Source organism: Spizellomyces punctatus (assembly GCF_000182565.1).
Source record: "Spizellomyces punctatus DAOM BR117 chromosome Unknown supercont1.9, whole genome shotgun sequence".
Taxonomy (NCBI): domain Eukaryota; kingdom Fungi; phylum Chytridiomycota; class Chytridiomycetes; order Spizellomycetales; family Spizellomycetaceae; genus Spizellomyces; species Spizellomyces punctatus.
The window spans coordinates 985713-1005732 of record NW_015971545.1 but is presented as its reverse complement, the minus strand read 5'-3'; the positions used below and the strand labels follow the sequence as shown (position 1 = coordinate 1005732).

Here is a 20020-nt window from a genome sequence, read left to right as displayed (position 1 = left end):
ACAATTTACAGATGCATATATCCTCGCCGAACACTGTCGCCGCCGAACTGTAGAGCAAGCGAAAGAATGATGATTTATCATCCTTCCGATGCTGTATCGTCCGGCAGCGACAGTGTTCAGCGAGCAAATTTGAACCTCCCAGAAATTACGACCATAAATCCCTCGCTCAGTTGAAGCCCCTGTGCACAATGATCCAAAAATACAAATTTTAGGATACCAAAAGCCATACAAAAGCTTTCATTCAATTCACAATGGTACTTACGTTAAGACCTCCCCGGCAAACGCTCTCGAAGGCAGCTTTCGGGATCGCTGCTTTCCCCTTCTCGCCCTTCCGGTTGCGGATTCTCGATAGGGCAGGGCGAGGAGGTTCGAGTTTCCAAGAAGGCCACCATAAAGCCTTCGCTCATCAGCTGAAGCGTCTGTGCACAATGATCCAAAAATACAAAAAGTTTAGGGAACCAAAACGCCATACAATGCATGTCATGTCACAATGATGCTTTACCTCAAGAACGGTGTTTGGTATTTGGAGGTTGACCCCTCCGCTGTTCAGCTATTTGCCGAACAGCTTGAAAAGCGGCTTTGGGTACCATTTCCCCTCCCGGCCCGTTTGGTTGCGGATTTCCGTCAATATAGCTGGTGACATGAAACAAACCCAAATGTCAACTCACTCAGTGGACAAACATTATGCTGGAACATACCTTGCTCGGCACGATTCCGATGGTTGATCCGGCGGTTGCACGCCGTCTGGCTGTTTTATGAAATGGAAATATGAGAATCAAACAAGTTTGGCCGTCTGGATGACATTCATACACATCCTTCCTCTGCCTGCTGAGAACCTCTGTCGCTGGCCAGCTGGTGAGTCCCAGAAACGAAATGGTTCAGATTCTGATTATGATTCTGATGCCATATAAATAAATGATTGAGAAGGCAGGAAGAAGAAAAAGAGTCTAATGACAGATGATTGAAAGGCGAGGAAGAGGAAAGAGTCCAGCGACAATATATAATCGTTCAGCCAGGAGTACCAAGCCCTCACCAAGTGAGACAGTGTCATTTGACCCATCTCTTTCATCAATTGAAACCGAGTCATCAGGTTTATCGTCGATTTAAGGTGAATCACATACCTCCGCTTCATACCTATAATTCAATTCAACCCGCTTGACAGGTGAATATTGACTTGTCCCAATGAGTGTGAATGTTTCTAATGTTTTCCTTTTGCCCGCCGTTGCAAGTAAATGACTGAAAGGCAGGAGGAAAAAAGAGTCTAGCACCAATATGATTGTTCAATTGATATGTTCGCAAAGTCCGTGTGAAATAGATCTGATTGGTGACGTTGCATGAAATTGACGTCCACCCCACTCCCACTCACGTAAACACCTCCACAGAGTCTACAGCTTGCGTCGATGATAATCAAATTCTTTTACTTTGAGACAAGAATATATTTAATATATGCAAATACAGATCATGCACAGAGACTTAAATTTTAAACTTGTTTGTATTTATCTTCGGAGTGTAATGATCCAAAATACAAAGTTTTAGGATATCCAAACAAAGCTTCATCATGTCACAATGATACTTACATCAAATACCCTCTGACGTATCTGGAGGCTGCCTCCGCCTAATTCTTGCAACATGGTTGGGCGCTGCTGCATCTTGTCCCCCGCCCCTTTGCAGGCGGGATTCTGACGATACAATTGGTGGCATGAATAACACACCCAACGAAATGTCAAAGACAAAGATTAGACTGTCACGTACCTTGCGCTGTTTCTTACCCGGCGCGGCTTCCGATGGTGCGCGCCATTTGGGTTCCTTTTATGACATGGAAAATTACGAGAATCAACAAATTTTGGCAGTCTGGATGACATTCATGTAACTTACGTACCTGCTGAGATGTGTGTCTCCCAGCCGGCGACTCCTGTGACTCTAAAAAAGGCTCAGGAGCTGTGAAACAAAACACACAAAAAAAACTGTCAATCCGCTCAGTGGGCGAAATATGCTAGTGTCGCTTTGTTTCTGGGCGGTTTCCCCGCCCCCCTGGGTTAATTCTATCCACCAGGCAAATTACGGATAATCAAGAATCTTGGCCAGTCTGCAAGTCTAAAATGGACGATATTCATGTTCACATACTTCGGGTGCCCGCTGAGGGCCTCTATTGCGACGACGTAGCTGGAGAGTTCCAGTAGGTATGACTTCTGATCTTTCCCTATGGTTCTCCATTACAAACAAATGATTGAAAAAAGTGGGAAGAAAAAGATTCTAGCGCCAATATGATCGTTCAACCAAAAAGCTTAACAGGACAGATCTGATTGGTCACGTGCGCATAATGCAAACCGAAGCTACCCAGCAAGCTCATCGCATCCAGGGGCTATAGCTTGGTTGATAAACAAATCAAAAAAGTATCGACCTACCAGTACTACAAGTATTGTACTGGCGTGATCCTACATGACCAAACATGTCCATAACTCTTTATCGGACTTCAGGCCGTCTCAGATCAGCTGTTTTCCTCTACTGTTCAGTGGTATTAAATACTAATTTTACATACTTCAGAAATACAGAAAAATAGGCGAGATACTTTCAATGCATCGCATAATAAATTCTGTCCATGTACTCTGTAACAAATCCAGCAATATTTGCTATTCTAGTATTAAGGAAATGGGTGATAGTTGTGGCAACCGTGTTGGCGCGACCAGGAGTCCATAATAAAAAGGCGCGTCCTGCATCTCCATCCAACTTGGGCGCCCGACGCGTGGGATCATGTGGAATCACGCTTGTCACAACACGACCTCTCCATCTAGCCATCATCTCGCATCATGGACAACCCTTCTAACCCTTCAGCCCAAGAAAACCAAGAAAATCCACCCGCTTATGGGGACGTGGTATTCAGCGAGGAAGAAGAGCGGGACCGCAAGAGAACGCAGGCTCGGATCTTTGCCAGTGCAGAGTAAGTCGTCAATCCACGTGGTTTGGCTTCGGTTGTAGTTGACAAAATGTACATACGTTTCGTTTTAGAGCTGTGAGGAGAGTTTATGGTGACTGTATAGCGAAACTTACTGTCGACGATAAAGGGATTCGATTCAGTTTGAAATGAGGCCCTGGAAGCTGCCAGCCATACGACGTTGCATCGATAAGAAGTGCATCCTGGAAGAATGTAAAGGTTAATGGCAATCTTATAATACAACCTGAAAAACATATGCTACTCTTGTGACTAAAAGCACGACTACCTGACCGTGAATTGCATCCATCTACTAATGCTCTGTCTTTTGGTGTCATCTTGACGAGGCATGTTTCTTTTCGGCAATGTTCAGAGCTGAGCCAGGCATAGCTATCACTACATGATCAACCTCGAAGACTTGTACAAAATGTACACCTCCTACATATCTCTTTGTCGGACATGAGGCAAGGGTCTCACATCGACTGTTTCCTCTGCTGTTCAACGTAATAGACTAGTTCTACATGCTTTAAAATATGTATAAAATACATCGTCGGCCATATCAAAACGAAATTTGGGGTTACTAGTATACTTGTCTTTTGGACGCCTCTGATCACGTGGGATCACGCCAGTACACCTTCAGTCGCCATCGTTTGGACTACACGCTTTGACGCCCAGGTTTTTCCCCCATTTCACGGTACGATTTACTCGCCAATTCAGCGTACTGTACTCGATTTACTCGCCAATTCAGTGTACTGTACTCGATTTACTCGCCAATTCAGTGTACTGTACTCGTTTTACTCGCCAATTCACTGTACTCATGGATACCAAACCCTCAAGTACCTTGGAGGAAAATAGTTAGTCGTCAGTCTTGAATGCATATTAGTATCTCGTTGGCTCATTTCAAATTCTCGGTCCAGCGATTACTACTGGCGCCGAAAGCCCACCAGATTATACGGACGTGGTCGACCAGGTTGCACATGAAGAAGAGCGAGACAGGGCTCGTATGAGAGATTATATGGAGTAGGTAGTCAGTCCATTTGGCCCGGCTCGGGTTTTAATTGACAACATGTATTACCCGCGTATAGAGTGATGATGACGAGCTATGGTGACAGGGTGGCGAAAGTTATTATTGACGATCAAGGTGTTCGATTCATTTTGAAATGATGGTGGCAAAAGTCTATACAGTTCGCAAATTGTCCGGTGATTACGTTGATACGACTTGTAATTCGCACTTATGTAGGAGTGGTAATGTGCACATACTGTACACGAGCCAGAGCTAGGGTAAAAACAAATATATTTATTTAAAAAAATGTATATACATCATTTCAAAACAAAGCTAAAACCATCCTGATCCAGCCGAACCACCGCCGCACGGTCACCTAAAACCCTGTAACGAATTTGATAAATAATCTGTAATAAAAAGCTAGAGAAGTCAATGGTTACTTACTCCATAGCATCTATTAAACGCGCCTTCATGCGTCTCCTGTCTGCCTCTTGATCCTTTTCTACTTGTTCCGTCCAGACCCTTTTCTTCCTTTCTAAAGTTTGGGAATATAATAAATGATAAATCAGGAATACACACAAAAGCGCGACTTAGCTGGAAATGGGATCCGTCTATCGAACGACGAATACGAAATGACCAACGACTTGATGCCTAGTACTTCAACGCAACCGCCGCATTCGGTATGATGCAACCAACCGACCCCACTCCGCTTGCCACTGTGCCGCAACCTGCTTTGAACCATACCGCCACAACTGGGTTGGTAGAAGGAGGAACCACTCCCCAGTCCGCTTGCCACTGCGTCCCAACATGCTTTGAACCACACCGCCACAACTGGGTTGGTAGAAGGAGGAACCACTCCCCAGTCCGCTTGCCACTGCACCCAAGTTGGTCACAGCAGGAGAGAAAGGCAGAGTGATATCGCTTGCCGCTACGCCCAGGTGCTTTGAATATAGCCGCCGCAAGTCAGATCACAGCAGGAGAGAAAGGCAGAGTAATATCGCTTGCCGCTACGTCCAATTGCTTTGAATATAGCCGCCACAGGTCGAATTACAGCAGGAGGGAATGGCCACCGATTGACTGACCAGGCCGAATGCTTTAGCTGGTCTCCATACTAATCGATGGTAAGAACGCAAATCGAAGTCCTGCGGTTATGGGAATCCATCTCCAGACGGTGAAAGTCATAAGGCCAAATATCATGAATACAATATTACCTTCAAGCGCTTCTTGAACCAGGTCTGCATAATTCGGAGGTGCATCCAGAACTGAAAGCATGCATTCAGTAAATTTGCGATATGAGGAAATAAGAATGAGAAACCAACTCTACTAACCAATTATGCCCAAACATCTCAAAGTGTTTTCCAGATCCAAACTAGAAGAGCAGCACTCTTCCAGACCCAGTCTTCGACCTGATTTACTATGAATAATAAAGTTGTTAACTTCATATTGCCCATCGCTGATGATTCTTAAATGGTCAAGAATATCAGAAAGAGCCTTATCTTCTGGTCTCAAAACTATAGTGACTCTGGTCCGTCCACCGCGAACTGGGCATGCAGTCACTTTCCATAAGCACGGGAAAGGTAACTGCAGAACCTCCCGCATATAATACTCATCATCCTTTACAGCCTCATCACTATAAAGAACAATCGTAATATGAGTTGCATCGGTTGGTAGTCTTACGGCCGGCTTGTCCATGGACCAAGTTGGATAGAGATGCCGGACGCGCAGTGTGCGCCTTTTGTATGGACTACTGGTCGGCACAACTCGGGCCGGATTCACGCGACTTGCCACGCGTCTGTAAATCAAATATAACTCCTATATATCCATTGCACAACATTGACCCATTTTAAGACTAGAATAGCAAATACTGCTGGATTTGTTACAGAGTACATTTATATCATTTATTATCCAATGCATTGAAAGTATCTCGCCTGTTTTTCTGTATTTTAAAAGCATGTAATATTAGTATTCAATACCACTGAACAGTAGAGGAAAACAGCTGATCTGAGACGGCTGCCTGCGTGATGTCCGATGTTAAAATTTATGGACGCTACTATATTACAAAACAATTAGACACGCGTGTATTAACATAAATTACCAGGGGCACACCAATGAACCGCGTGCAGCCAATCAGAGGTCAGGACTGGTGTACTGTGGTACTGCACTTGTATTATCACTCTAGCAAACGTGTGCTAGTGATTGGGGGTGGTTTCCTCCTTCTACCAACCCAGTTGTGGCGGTATATTTCAGGGCATGTTGGCCAAATGACAAACTTACTGACTAGGTGACGAGAAGCAAAAAGACAATCATTTTGAAATGTAGGGGCTCAGCCGGGAATCGAACCCGGGACCACCCGCACCCTAAGCGGGTATTATACCACTAAACCACTGAGCCTGGTTGCCCTGGAACGACAGATCATAACCACATGAACAATTCGATGTCTTGAGAACGTTGAGATCATCTCGTCACTTGTCACCAGGTCTGCTTCTCGTATGTGTTCCTACGATGGCCTTGCGTCCGCAATGGCTCGTAAGTGTGCACTGCCTCCTCCGAGGGGTACTCAGTGCACACTAATAAACTGCCATGGCAGGCTCTCTCCGCCGAGTGGTACACTACCACTGAATGGGCCGTTTACGTTTGATTGAGTGGCTTTCGATTGCTAACGGTGTCTTCGTAGCTCGCAGCGGTACTGTCCTGCTGTTACCCCCAGCAGCTTTTGAAGAGTTGCAAGCATATGCCCCTTGCCCGTTGTGCCTGTTCTTAGTATTTTAATGTTTATGATTCTTCTGATTCATTTGAAGGGCTGAATGTTATGCTCGGCCAGTCCAAATCACTTTTTTGCGCATTACAGCCCTTGGGGTTGACACAACCTGCACCTATTCTCAAATTGTACATATGTAACACACCTGGGTTATTTCATTAAACGCTGGCATTGAAAGAGAGCTTCTAGAGACAAAAGTAATCAGTCAGGAGGGCTTCTCGATATACTCCCATTTCCTCTTCCCAGTCCAGCAACGGGCTCATTTCTGTTCGATTTGTTTCGAGCTCGATCATTGTATCTGCTGTGGCAGCGTATGGGAGGTTTCCGTCCTGCGAAGTGTGGGAATATGTTATCTCTGACGTGGCGATAACTCTCTCTTTCTCGACAAGAATGAGGGTCTGGACCAGTTTGAGGCTTGAGTGTTTTTGTTCATGGACTTTACGCCTTTGACAGAACACCTGAATTTGATCTTTGAGACTTTCGTCCGGGGATTTTGTGTAGAGTATGCAATTATTGCGCTCCTCTGCGATATGTCGCCGGAGATATCATCATTGTTGTATAGATTCCTGGAACGAAATGCATGTGTCGGCATGAAGGTATAGGATGGGAATGGGGGTTGTGTTCTTTTACTCATCAAGCCAGTAGCGCGTTTCGTCAAAGCGATTGTTTAGTGAGGGCTTTTGTCTAAATATGTAAGTTGACGCTGATGGCATCCCATAATGATGAGGTTTTGCTTTTGATGGATGATGATGAATTGTCTGTACGAATGGGAGTTTGAGCTGGAGGGCTTTGTCGAGAGGTGCAAGTGAGGCTGACCGTCAGCAGACGTATCGTCACGCATACATGCACACATCTCCATAGTCTATAAAAGCAACATTTTTCTGTCGCTTTCGTTCTTCTTCCACCCATATCATTGTCATTCGTCCTTTGCTGCCATGTCCACCCCCGGCCAAAAAAAGAAGCTACAGCTCAACGTGGATGTCGATCCACACCATGAAATGATACATCTCCCCCAAAACAATGATTTCCCGGTCAATGTCCTCCGTTACACATATCTCCCAGTAAAAATCAACTACGCAATTTCGAACTTAGCACCATGCTGGATCACCATTCAACTGCCGAGGCAGGCATCATTAAGATTACACGCCCTTCAGCAATCATACATTCTATGGCATCCCGATGAAATCAGCAATAGGGATATGTTCAGTTTCATCAACTGGACTTCACAAGTAAGAATGATATAACTTGCAAAAGTATGGTTTGCTTATTTGATATGCTAACATTCGATTATAGGGTTACCGAAACTCCATGGATCCCAGAATGTCAGGACCGCCGCAAATAGTCCCGCAAACCTACCAGCCGTTCGCGATTCACCGCTTCACAAGCCCGCACAACCCGGAAATGAACGCGTATTGGAGGATTGGTACGGTGCTGAGCATCCCAGTTGTACGGGCGACATCGTTAGCATCCTATAAAAGGGGATCCTCGAGCGTACATTTGATTAGGGCTCCGTCAGCCTCGGAACCGCCTTCAGCTCGTGCGGCAGTCAGTTTTACGGAAGGTCATCCGCCCACTACCTTAGTTTCTCCCTCTACTTCCACCGAAGGTCTATCCCCCCCAAATGTAGTGGTTTCTCCCTCTACTTCCACCGAAGGTTTATCTCCTGCGACCGCAGTAGTTGCTACCCCTACTTCCACCGAAAATCCTTCCCCCGCTGCCCCCGAGCTCAACCTCCCTCCAGTCCTCACAAATTTGTACGGAGAACTCGATCACGAGCTCTTTGCAGAGCTCTACCCTGGGGAATGGGGATTCTAAAGATCTAAGATGTTGTTTTGAAGGGAAATGCTCATCATCATTGACTGGTTTTTTTGCAGCCATCGGAATAGTGAAAGCAGAATATCGCAAAACCGTGGGGAAGATGCAAAAAAAAAGAAGTGAAATACATGCAATCTTGTATTGTTTTGCATAAATACATTATTTCATGCTCGTTAGCTTGGGTGCATCTTTTCGATCTGAAACAGCATGGAAACCGCATGTTGGCTTTGGTGCCGACTTGATCCTTACACGCTACTGAGTCCTCAAAATGGTACCGAGTGCTCTCGTTAGATATCAGATAGTTCATAGAGTTAACAGCTTGGAGCATGGGAGCATCAAACTATGAATGTCCAAGTCTCTTCTGGGCAAGATCCCCCGTTGCAAATGCACATAAAACACCCATTCAATACAAGTCCAGTAGGCAGCCAACACACTCCACAAACTGGTTTCAAGAACGTCACAAGAAAAAAAGTATATACATCAGCAAGCAATATTTCACCGCCTTGCACAGTGCACTGCTCCCATCTTTCCTCTACACTCTGCTGTACATACTGCTCTCGCAGGGGACCGAACCGCCTCTGCAACCAAATGCCGATCAGGGTTCTCATGAACAGGAAGATCGATCCCTTGATACATTCCTCGTACAATCGGATGAAGCTCTTGAGGGGGCGATGGGGTGCGAGGTTTAGCAGGGGATCTGGTGGGTGAGCGGCTTGTCGGACGGACATGGCCGGCTGTCATGGACTTTCCGTTTGCAATAAGGTTACGAGTTCGTTTGATAGTAGTTGTTAATATCAGGTTTCCGTTGGCGATGCAGTGAGCTGTATCTAGAATACGCAGGCCGCAATCATAAGTACTGGAGAGGAAGCGAAACGGATTATTCTGTAACGACAGTACCTTCTTCACGTCTGGTTGTTTGACCCCCAGATATAATGTCGCCCTTACCCTCAGTACACCCTTGACTCTGTCGTCTACCCCCACATAGCGATATGGATATCTGCTTCCCGTTTCTGGCCATCTTACTACCAACCGACAAAGATCTTTTCACCAAGGAATCCACCTTTAACAGGGGACGGTCTTCCTGGCTTTGACTCTTTGCCGGTGGCTCCATGAGGAGGAGGGCAACGACAGTGGAAGGGTTCTAGCCACCATCACTGTGTAATATATATTATGGGGGCTTGATGGACGATGGGGCAAATAAACGGGTGCAAACGACGCGGCTTACGCAATCGATCGAGGCGCATTTTGCAATGCTACTTTATTTAGGGTCATCCCATGTGTATTTAACGGCTTGAATGGGGTTATGCCAATAGTTGAGCTTTTTGAGTATGGTTACGGTTATCATGTCAACAGCAGTGGTTTCAAGGCTGATTAGTTTCCCCCATTGACAATGTAAACATGCCTACGGCAATTTTCTGTGGCCTTCTCGTATAAATAACATTTGTTTCGGCAATCTGCGTTGCTTTACTAGAATGCTTTGGTTGACAGCATAGTGGCTTTCATATCCTGTTTCTTTTATTGTGTACGGCGCACTGTGAGGTAGCGACCCGCAGCGGTCCATCACAAAAAACGTCCATATCGTTAGATATTCATTCAAACTCGGCAAGAAATGTCGGAAAAAGGTGCTAAAACGCATCCATATTCATAGAAAATCCTATATACAAAATTTCTGTTCTACAATGTGTAGCTCCTCACGTCCTCTGTTGTCTATTTGATCCGATCAATCTTTCTTGTCGTATTTCTAATCCTCTCCCCAGTACGGTCCGTACGATCTGATATCCTCCCAATCATATCCCTCTGCGAGTCCAACTCGGTGTTCATGCTCTGACTCATCATCTTCAATCTCTGCAAGCCGGACGAAATTTGATCCAGATTGTTGTCGATTTCCTCCTCTGTATTATCATGTTCGATACCTTGAGGAGTGGAATACATTCCACGAGTCGATGACATGTAGTTTGCATTGCGAATGGACTGGAAGCGCTCGTCACGAGCTTGTCGGTCCCGCTCAAGAGCGGATTCGTCACGAGTTGAGCGTTCGGCGTTTTCTCGTTTAGCAGCCTCTTCTCGCTCTCTTGCTTTCTTGCCACCAAAGGACGGTAGGAAAAAGTACCGATTGAGGGATTTTAAATGATCTGCTTTAGAGTCGCTGACTTTGACATGCTGTTCAGCGCTTTCGAGACGGCTGTTGACCTTGTAAAGCTGTTCCGACTGTTGGTTCAGTCTTGTTAAATTGGAGGTAGCAATAGCATCGGTCTCGTTTAAACGCTGTAAGGCACGACGGGTACTCTGGAGGGAATCGTTTTGGACTTTTTTTGTCTTGCGTTGCAACCAGTCGGTGTTGTCATAGTCTTCTGGTTCGTCGTCCACAGTCTCCCAAGAACGATAGCCTGTCGACGACCTGTTCCCATCCGCAGCTTGCGCAGCAGCTGCCGCCCAGCGGTTACCAGCTGGTTGCGGTGGTGCTACTTCACCGCCGTAATCTCTCCAGGACATGACTGGCTTTGTTCAAAGAGGTGTGCACGCAAAGGACAAGCTCAAGGTCGACTCTAGACAAGCCGGGGACCTTTTTCCATTTCATCCTTTTATTTCAATCCTGTTATTTCGATCCTTTTGAAATTTTCACTACATTTCCTTCGTCGTTTGATGGAAATAGTAGTGACACTTGGGGGGCTGTTTGGCCACATTGTCTCCATTTTCCGTTGCCCGTCCGATTTACTTTCAACTCCAATTCTGGATAATAATCATTTAGACCCAATTGAAACCATGAAATTTAACTATATGAGGTATTATGACGGCGGCACAGTCACATGACACTAGCGGCAAAGTGCAACGTGAAACTGTGTTGGAGAGTGCGACTGATGAGCTCGAATTTCCGTTGTCTGATCGGTTGGCCATCAAGGAAAGTGCCACTTTTGAATGGTTTTCTGGACGTTGAGTGCCAGCACCTTGCTCTTCAGTCCCCGGACAGATTCGGGGCAAAACATTAGGTGAAAGGCCAAAAGCACCATGCTTTTTGGCACCGCACGATTGCAACAGTTTCAACTTTTGAAGGTGGCCTTCCCAGCCGAACAGCAAGGACAGTAGATCTACTCTTGCGCTAGACGGGGACCTGAAAATGCAAATGATGCATTGCTCTTAAATGCCCTTGATTGTGATGATAGCAAGCGACCAAGACTCTCGTTCACGGAAGAGGATACTGCCCAGTCGGCACCAGCTACAGAGTCTTTGTAGTTTGTAGAATGGGAGACGGTATTTGCTAGAGATTGAACGAGTGAACCAAAATTTCAAAGATAATGGGAGTTCGATTCTTATGTCTCCTTTTCTATTTCAACAATGATATGGTGATGCTTTGGCAGTCTCATCAATTGAATATTGGTAAAACACTAGCCTTTGATCATGAGTGTTTTGTACGCTGGCAAATGGATTAGTCTACAATTTGTCACATTTATCTTCACTGAGATGCAAAAGTAGATTCGTACACTTGTGCGAAATGAACCTTGCCTTTGGTCGCTAACCGCTTGTACGTAATGTGCCCAGAAGTTTAGTGAACAAGCAAAACTCTCGCTCACGGAAGAAGAGACTGTTGGGTCGACGCCGACCCGTGTAGTGTCCAAATATCTGTGCGAAATAAAACTATTGATACTTTTACATGAATGTACTGGTGGTTTACCTGTCCTGTGATTCCTGGTCATTATCTTGTAACAAAGAAATACCTGCTGATATTTTTCAATGTTCTTTTGTTTAGCGAAACTGACTTGCTAAATCAAGTCATATGATTATGGCACAGTCACCAAGATTACGTTGTATCCAATATCCACTTGTTTGTAAGGCACATGTCCAAGCAAATGAAACGCGTCTGGACTCCGATAACAAAGCGCGATAGGAAGGGAGAGGGCGGACGACAACGACGGGCGATGAGGTGCTGCAACTAGAGCGACTAGCATATATTTAAGCGAAAAGACGTTCCTCCCATACTTTGAACAGATTTTAAGTTTGCATGCTGTAACCCATGTTGGGTACCTTATCCTCGTTCGCTGTCGTTGTTTCGCTCCTTCTCTCTACTCCTTCCTTACAAGTTACTGCCCATGGCTTCCCTGCTCAGCACACTCTCGGACGGCCGCTTCATATAGAGCACGTACAGCTGTCGGGATCTCTGTTGTTACCGCGACCCAAGCGCCCTACACGCCCTACACCGAGGTTATGTTCCCAGGCTCCAGTTGAAGCGGGTGACCGTCGCGAAAACAAGGACGAGCTTACTGTTGGAAATTTCAACGCTGAATGGCTCTTCATCAATGGTGGCACAGGTGGACTGGTGTGTCCGGGAAGATCTTGTCCTTGGAAGGTATGTGGCATCTCATCAAATCGTATCCCAATGGAGAGCGTCGAATTGACCTGTCTTGGTCACAGAACAAGAAAATGGCATTAGAGCATTTCTCCCGGGTGGCAAAGACAATTGCTGCGATGGGTCTTCCGGATATTGTCCACCTTAGCGAAGTCGAAAGCTGTGATGCCCTTGACAAGTTGATTGAGGTTCTGGAAGCAGAGAATACGGCCGCCAAAGGAGCATATCGCGCGTACCTAGTTCCTGGGCGGGACACAGCCCTAGGGCAACAAGTGGGCTTCATCACCAAGGTAGACCCGATTATCGATGTGATCCGCACCGACGAGCGTGTTCTCTACCCCATCAAAGGATCCCTGTGTGGCTTCACCAAACCCGGTTCACCTCCTCAGATGTACGGATCAACAAAGAACTACTTTGCCAGGTTCCAAGTCAATGAGATACCCATCCTCCTCAGCGGAAATCACTTTATTGCGTACCCTGACAAACGCGACCGATGCGAAAAGGTAATGCTTTAGAATATTCTTCGATGAGATCCGTTAACTGACGTTGAGATGCGCAGCGCGAGGCACAAGCATCGGTGATCTCCAATGCCATTCAACGACATCTTTTGACACAATCTCACGATGAGGTCATCGTGCTGGGTGACTTTAATGACTATGATGATGAGGTGGTGGATGCCGCAGGAGAACTCGATCATCCCATCAGCAAGGTAAAAGCGCTGTTCGTCAGCTGAACAGTTGTCCTATGACCAAATTTCTTACCACGGATGTGTCAATTCAGGCATTATCAACCCTCCGCACCGCCACAAATCCACCCCTTTTCAACATAGCTAACTTGTGGGAAAACCAAACAGAGCGTTACACAAACTGGTATGACCGCAACAGGGACTGCAAGGACGATGGGGGAAACGAACACGTCTTGATCGACCACGTTCTCATCAGTCGAGGTTTGCGCGATCGTCTTGTGGACAGCTATCCATTACACAATTATAAACAGTACTGTGGAACGTTAGATTCAGATCATTGGCCTATATTCGCTAGGTTTGATGTTCGAAAGGATAGAGGGATCTGAGGATATCGTAGTCTGACGATTTTCTACCTATGGTTTTTATGGACTATTTTTTATTCTACATGTTAGAGTATTGGTATTAATTTGACATTTGAAAAAATATGAGAGTGCTGCTGTAATCAAGGGATTTCACATTCCACCATGATCAGCAATCTTTTTCCATGCGTCTCCGCCCGTTTCCGTGAAAAAGGGATTTAAAATGTAATACTGATCACGATTCCTTCTCATGCGACAACGGATCAGCCGCCTACTTCCGATTTGCTTCCAAATTACCTTTGAAATTATTGTTCGATGGAGTTGCTGGGAACAGTGTCATTCGAAAATGTCCTGACAGGTCTAGGTTTGTCGCGCTTTAAATTAAGTCATTCACTAGTGTGGTCCACCCCTGACGGCGGTCCAGGCCAAGGAAAACTTCTATGCATCCTGCATGTTATCCTGCATGTTAAAAGCTTGAAGCCTTGATTCCTTTTTCCTGTATCATGCACAAAGTACGGAAATCTCGTGTCGGCTTCGTGCCCCGTTGGATCAAGGCAGTTTTTGGGAAACAAGCGTCAAAGTCCACCCTCGACGATAGCGATTCTGTACATCACCTTCCAACCATCACTGCCGTCGCCATTGTACATGTAAAAATAGAGGATATTGAACAAGCCGGTTTCCGGCCACGACCCAAATTGGAAACGATACCCGAGGTTTACGAGAAACGAAAATCGGATCGTCCGAATTGTGACCGCCAGGACAGTGGAGTAGAGATGATGACGACGGATTACTTTGCAAAAAGGTCCCCGTCCCTTTCCCTGTTAAAGAGCCATGTTCGATCGAATAAAACAAGAGGCACGCTCCGCAGCAGGTCGTGCACCTATTCCAAGGTATAAGTAAATCGACCTGAACAGAGGCTTGCTCAGAACGTCTGCTACAATCTGGATATTTTCTGGAAAACATTGAAGTGAGAAAAGGGAGCCCATTAATTGTGTTGTATAGTCATGGACGTCATGGAATATTGTATATTCTCTTAGCTAGCAATGATCTTGGAAGATGTCATATACATGGGTATAGCATGAGCTGGAGCTGTATAAAGGGCCATCATCAGTTGGGGAGTCATATACTGGAGCAGCAGAATAAACACTGGAGCATCGTTAAGAAATAAAAGCTTGTATCTGAGTTTCTATATCACTTTTTACTGCGACCTCCGTCGAAGAACCCCTCATCAACATAGTGTGGAGGTGATTGAAAATGGCACTAGGACCCATTATTATCCGGATTAATCCGGTTAATCATATCGCATAATCAGAACCCCCATCTATTGCTCAAAGCGGTGTGGCATGCTAATGTAACTTTTTTTTTAAACTGCGGTGAGGCGCATGCCAAAGGTCTATAAAAGGGGGGCCTTTTCCCTCTTTCCTCTTTTCCCATCCTCGACTCAAAGCATCCGCCCAACAAGTCTCAGTCCATCATGAGAATATTGCTCTGGTGCCGAGGACCTCGTCCGCCCGACAACGACAACAACATAACCCCTTGCAAACACTGCTACTACTATGCTGCAACGATCGCAGGTATGCATTATCTTTGTATTTTCCCACGCGTATTCCGAGTCTAATTCTGGTTTAATTAGTATCTGAACATCCTCCGACTAAAGAATTTCGGAATCAAGGGCTTAGTAGGATTTCTCTCGTGGTGGTGGGCGCTAGTTACCCGGTTAGAACAACCGTAATGTATTGCATGTGTAATTGGGCCTAGTAGTAGTTGGTTGGTTGTAAGGAGGGAATTACTTGGCTTTTCCGAACCAGTTATCGCTGGTTTATTCCCTGGTGTAGTAGCTAGTGCCAGTTTCTGTCACCTAATACACTAAGCGCGTGAGACGGGGCTTTGCTTACCCTTTGACCCACAGCACCGCTTCGCCCGCAATCGTTTTGCTTTCAACTTCCGACCCGCCCAAACACTACCAAGACATTGCTATACCGTCGCTTCTCACAATCGATCGGAGAGGGCTCCTCTCCAACACACCCTCCTGACTGTCAATTGCGCCTAAAACTCCGCTGAAGAGAAACATCATGTACAGCATTGTCATTCTCATCCTCGTCGCACTAGGATTTCTCGTCCTGGGGCTTTTACAATACTTTGGAGACTTTCGAAAACTGCCATGGTACGCACTACTTGTGGCCTTTTTGGCGTGGCTTTTCCCATTCTCTTTACCCCTCATACTACCGTTGGACTTGGCATCGGTGAGTTGCATTGGGAACTTGCTTTTGAGTAGCATTTCAATCAGGTCCACCGCTGAACAAGCACCTCTCACTGGTTTTTAGACCCATTATCGGAAGTGCGTGGAGGATGCGAATGCGATCAGATGTGACCGGCCGTTAGCCTATGTCTCCGAAGGATTTTTGCGCACCTTTTGGCAGATTGTGTATTGGACAATGTTCTGTTTGACATGGTAACTTCGTTCAGTGTGCGCAAAGGGCTCCATCTGGAGTACAGTAAACTCATGAGAAATTGCATCAGGTTCACCATTCCTCTTATGCAAACGTGGATCCGTGCGGGCGACTTTCGTTTCGGCCGTCGGCTCTGGGCATCACTGAAAGATAATCTGGTGTACTACGGTGGCCTCGGAGCTGTTGGACTGGTGTTCCTCATCTACACATTAGTTGTGATGCATATCAATAAGTAGGTGCTTCGAAAATCACTGCAAGCGTCGCACAACCATCTGATGCCACATGTCCGTAGAGATACACTTCTTTCAATGGGCATTGCTGCGGCGAATGCATGGGGTCTGCTTTTAAGCACCGTTATGATGGGATATGGCTTGGTGGAGATTCCACGGACGCTATGGTTTGATGCGAACACCCAGTGGTGCCTGAGATACATGGAGTTTACGGCGCCGCGAGTGAAGGAGAGTATGGTGGACGCTGAAGCCGATCTGTATGACGTTTCCAGGGTATTACTATTGTCTTTTCCGGATTGATGCGTCGTACGAAATATGGTCGTTAATATCTATCGATTAGGAAATTGCTATAGCATCGAGGAAAATAGAGCTTGGCGACGCTCTGCGGCCCCTTGTTGACAAGCTCATGGAAAAAGTTAGTGACATAAACTCATAAACCGCTGGACTGTAGAGTAACGAATCGAATCTTCTGCTCTTCCAGTGCCCATTAGCGTTAGAGGAGCGCAATATTGATCGAGAGGAGATGGTAGCGACTGTCAATGAGGATTACCTTATTAGCCTGCATGCACGGATAAAACGAGCTGTTAAAGTTTTGGATCGAACGCAAGCGCAGTACCAGTTTTTGCTGCAGAAGGCCTTCCTGTACCAGGACGTTATTGAAAATTATCGAAACAAGGATAGGTCCGTGGTCTTCTGCCGCGCCTTGGTTACGTTCAGCTGATCTGATCTGACATTTTGGCTGCAGAAAATTCCAGTCTACGCTTGTCACCGTATCCGAAGATCGCTTTAAGGATATAAAACTTCGATCATGTACGTTATTTTGATGTTAAACAACTACTGCACCTTACAGGTGTATAATATTGGCCTTTCAGATTGGTGGTATTATGTCTGGATTCGTCCTATCGCTCTCCGCTTTCTCAGTATCATTGCGGTGCTGGCCTCCCTGGCCGTCATTTGGTCGGAATCGACCTTCCAAGTGGAGAGTGTCACATTATCCGTGCCAGCCGTGATTTTAAAGTCGCCATATATTGGATATGTTGCTTTGGAGGTATTCGCTGTTTTTTTAAGTAGAGCATCAACTACTACGGACCCTGACAAAACTTTTCTCAGCTTGTTGCAATGGGCTTCATTTTGTACATGTGTGTTTGCGCATATTCAACCCTCTTCAAGATCAAATTTTTCGATTACTACCTGGTACCAGAACATCATACAGATGAAGGAAGCTTGCTCTTCATTGGGAGTTACCTATGGTGCGTGATATGATCTTGACAGTGGTATTCGGCTCTCTTTGATCAGTATCCGAATCTCATTCATTTCATCTCACAGCAAGCTGACCTTTCCACTTTGTTATAATTTCCTAAACATGGTCACTGACGATGAGACCATGTTTGTAACCGTACGTTATATCTACCATTTTTTTTTCCTCGTCAGGGACATACTTGCTCGGGAACTTGCTTACTAAAATGTCTTTCCTTTAGTATCAGGGAAAAGCCGTCAGCTTAACGCCTCTTTTGGGTGAAGGATACAACAAGTGGCTGCCAGAAATCGTTCTTATTTTTGCGCTTCTGACGCTCTTCAATATGCACGGACGGCTCCTGCGACTGTTTAAAATCAAACATTATTCATATTATGAGGCCATTGCGCCGAATGATGCGGATATTGAAGAAGGACGACAAATTATTGAGCAAGGTCAGTTGCCACAGGATTGCATCGTGTATCATATTAACGGCTGACGAGTGAATATGATTCACAGCCCGTGCCGTTGAAGAGCGTAAACGAACTGGTGGCACGATCGATTCCCGATTCTCAAATGACATTACATCCACGTCGCGACAAAGCCGAATTGGAAGCACGCGAACAGCTGGAACAGCAAAGGATTTGCTAGCAAAGTACAAATCAGGTGGTAGATTTGGGCGAGGGGCACCGAGCAACGATATTAATTCGACCGTCAATGTACCTGCGGGTACGGCTGATGGCACCAACGCGGGTGGTCTGTGGACGTTCAAAAAGGCCAACCCGTTCAAAGGGTTTGGCTTGTCGGCATTAAAATCACCGGCCGCCCCAACAGACGGAGGTGGAAAGTTCCAGCGACTTGAGGAAGACTTGGAATCTGTGGGTGGACGAGAAGGATTTGGTAGCAGAGAGTCTCTAAAGACAAACAATCAAACAAAAAGTGGTCGCAAGTTTGGTGTGGTATCTGGGACATCCACAGCATCAAAAACAGATAGCGGAGGTGGGGGATGGGGAGGGCTTGGATCAAACTGGAGTGATGAAAACAAGACTGCTGGGAGTGCTGGTGCGCAGAAAACACCCCCATCATCTCGAAAAGCAGGACCAGCCAAAGCACCGACCAAGAATATTTTTGATGGCGTGTAATCACCTCATTATTTTTTTTTCATAATATATAAGTTTTTGTGTACGTGATTCTATATGCATAAAAATTGAATTATGTACTGTATAACAAATGAGACTACATGTAACAATGAGGTAGTAACAGTTCCAAAATGTCCATAACGTCTTTTACGCCGACGTCAACGCAACTGGAGGCGGCGTCACCGGTCCAGCCGATGAGTCCACCCCAGCTCCCGGCGCCGCAGGAGTCCAATTACTCTTCTGTGCCTCAAAAGCCGCCAACGACCTCCGTCGCTTGACATGCCACCATATCGCCCATCCAAGAGTCGCCAAGAACGCCAAACAAGAAACCACAATCGCCGCAATAACAATTCCCGCCAACCCAGATCCACGACCAGAATCCAATCCAAGTCCATCCGGCCACACAATATCCACAGCCAACATACCCCCACCATCCTCCCCTCCTAATGCTTTCCAAGTATACTCTCCATAGAGATCCACATTATTCCCCCGCTCTTCTTGGGACCAATTACACCCAACAGCCGGACAAAAATCCACAATAAAAGCCTCCAATTCTACTCCATTGACTCGACTTTTGATCCGCACTTTTTGGAAACACACCCGAGTCTTATCGGCAGGTGTGCTCGCATACACCGCTTCCGATACCGCAACCGTAGCCTGTTTTGGCCATACGGTTTGATTGTACACTGGGTTTTGGTAAACGCCTTTGGAGAGGATGTCGTTCCAGCGAGGGTCTCCGCCGGGCTCTCCGGTTGAACAGCCTACACCAACATCATTGGGGAGGTATCCAAATTCGGATTGGGCCGGAACGGAGGGGTAAGGGCCGTAATGGGTTGCATGACCTGACCTCCAGTTAGCGGCGGTTGTGGAGTGAATGAGGACGAGGACTAATAGTGTCAAGAACAACTCGGAAGCTTGTTTCACTGCCATGATATTTACGTCCAGAAGGGACCCTCGGTTTGCAGTTGAATTCCAAACATGAAAGTCAAATGCAAACTTGGGGAAACAGCAAATACAGTTTGTGCTGAACCGCGATGACACAACAACCGTTTTGCTGGTTAAATGTTGCAACCGGT

The 20020-nt window shown here is 46.1% G+C and overlaps 9 protein-coding genes and 1 non-coding gene across 10 annotated transcripts; 6 read left to right on the top strand and 4 right to left on the bottom strand.

Moving 5' to 3' along the window:
* Nucleotides 1–2807: 2807 nt before the first annotated feature.
* Nucleotides 2808–3223, top strand: SPPG_05710 (uncharacterized protein; the record flags this gene model as incomplete). The annotated part of the gene is made up of 2 exons (XM_016753923.1): nt 2808–2938; nt 3007–3223. 2 exons carry the CDS (start codon nt 2808–2810, stop codon nt 3083–3085), a joined length of 210 nt encoding a protein of 69 aa, XP_016607515.1. The 3' UTR covers nt 3086–3223.
* Nucleotides 3224–3597: 374 nt separating this feature from the next.
* SPPG_09297 (uncharacterized protein) lies at nt 3598–4286 on the top strand. Its single transcript, XM_016757456.1, has 3 exons — nt 3598–3783; nt 3847–3949; nt 4015–4286. Exons 1-3 carry the CDS (start codon nt 3747–3749, stop codon nt 4091–4093), a joined length of 219 nt encoding a protein of 72 aa, XP_016607514.1. The 5' UTR covers nt 3598–3746; the 3' UTR covers nt 4094–4286.
* A 500-nt stretch (nt 4287–4786) lies between these two features.
* On the bottom strand, nt 4787–5673 carry SPPG_05709 (uncharacterized protein). Its single transcript, XM_016753922.1, has 2 exons — nt 5261–5673; nt 4787–5194 (listed from the first exon to the last, which is right to left on the bottom strand). Exons 1-2 carry the CDS (start codon nt 5622–5624, stop codon nt 5028–5030), a joined length of 531 nt encoding a protein of 176 aa, XP_016607513.1. The 5' UTR covers nt 5625–5673; the 3' UTR covers nt 4787–5027.
* Nucleotides 5674–6251: 578 nt separating this feature from the next.
* On the bottom strand, nt 6252–6323 carry SPPG_10129. Its single transcript has one exon. It is a non-coding gene; the product is annotated as a tRNA-Pro (tRNA).
* Nucleotides 6324–7601: 1278 nt separating this feature from the next.
* SPPG_05708 (uncharacterized protein) lies at nt 7602–8681 on the top strand. The gene is made up of 3 exons (XM_016753921.1): nt 7602–7919; nt 7984–8296; nt 8345–8681. Exons 1-3 carry the CDS (start codon nt 7626–7628, stop codon nt 8503–8505), a joined length of 768 nt encoding a protein of 255 aa, XP_016607512.1. The 5' UTR covers nt 7602–7625; the 3' UTR covers nt 8506–8681.
* Nucleotides 8682–10115: 1434 nt separating this feature from the next.
* Nucleotides 10116–11176, bottom strand: SPPG_05706 (uncharacterized protein). The gene has a single exon (XM_016753920.1). It carries the CDS (start codon nt 10996–10998, stop codon nt 10213–10215), a length of 786 nt encoding a protein of 261 aa, XP_016607511.1. The 5' UTR covers nt 10999–11176; the 3' UTR covers nt 10116–10212.
* Nucleotides 11177–12363: 1187 nt separating this feature from the next.
* On the top strand, nt 12364–14075 carry SPPG_05705 (uncharacterized protein). The gene is made up of 4 exons (XM_016753919.1): nt 12364–12847; nt 12913–13350; nt 13407–13556; nt 13628–14075. The coding sequence occupies exons 1-4, from the start codon at nt 12515–12517 to the stop codon at nt 13916–13918; spliced, it is 1212 nt and encodes a 403-aa protein (XP_016607510.1). The 5' UTR covers nt 12364–12514; the 3' UTR covers nt 13919–14075.
* A 140-nt stretch (nt 14076–14215) lies between these two features.
* On the top strand, nt 14216–15087 carry SPPG_09296 (uncharacterized protein). Its single transcript, XM_016757455.1, has one exon. The coding sequence runs from the start codon at nt 14395–14397 to the stop codon at nt 14785–14787; it is 393 nt and encodes a 130-aa protein (XP_016607509.1). The 5' UTR covers nt 14216–14394; the 3' UTR covers nt 14788–15087.
* Nucleotides 15088–15281: 194 nt separating this feature from the next.
* On the top strand, nt 15282–19061 carry SPPG_05704 (uncharacterized protein). Its single transcript, XM_016753918.1, has 13 exons — nt 15282–15465; nt 15525–16134; nt 16216–16343; nt 16412–16573; nt 16634–16844; nt 16912–16986; nt 17053–17252; nt 17317–17381; nt 17444–17619; nt 17682–17821; nt 17898–17967; nt 18050–18260; nt 18325–19061. Exons 2-13 carry the CDS (start codon nt 15964–15966, stop codon nt 18945–18947), a joined length of 2232 nt encoding a protein of 743 aa, XP_016607508.1. The 5' UTR covers nt 15282–15465; nt 15525–15963; the 3' UTR covers nt 18948–19061.
* On the bottom strand, nt 18951–19945 carry SPPG_05703 (uncharacterized protein). Its single transcript, XM_016753917.1, has one exon. It carries the CDS (start codon nt 19872–19874, stop codon nt 19092–19094), a length of 783 nt encoding a protein of 260 aa, XP_016607507.1. The 5' UTR covers nt 19875–19945; the 3' UTR covers nt 18951–19091.
* Between the last annotated feature and the right edge of the window lie 75 nt (nt 19946–20020).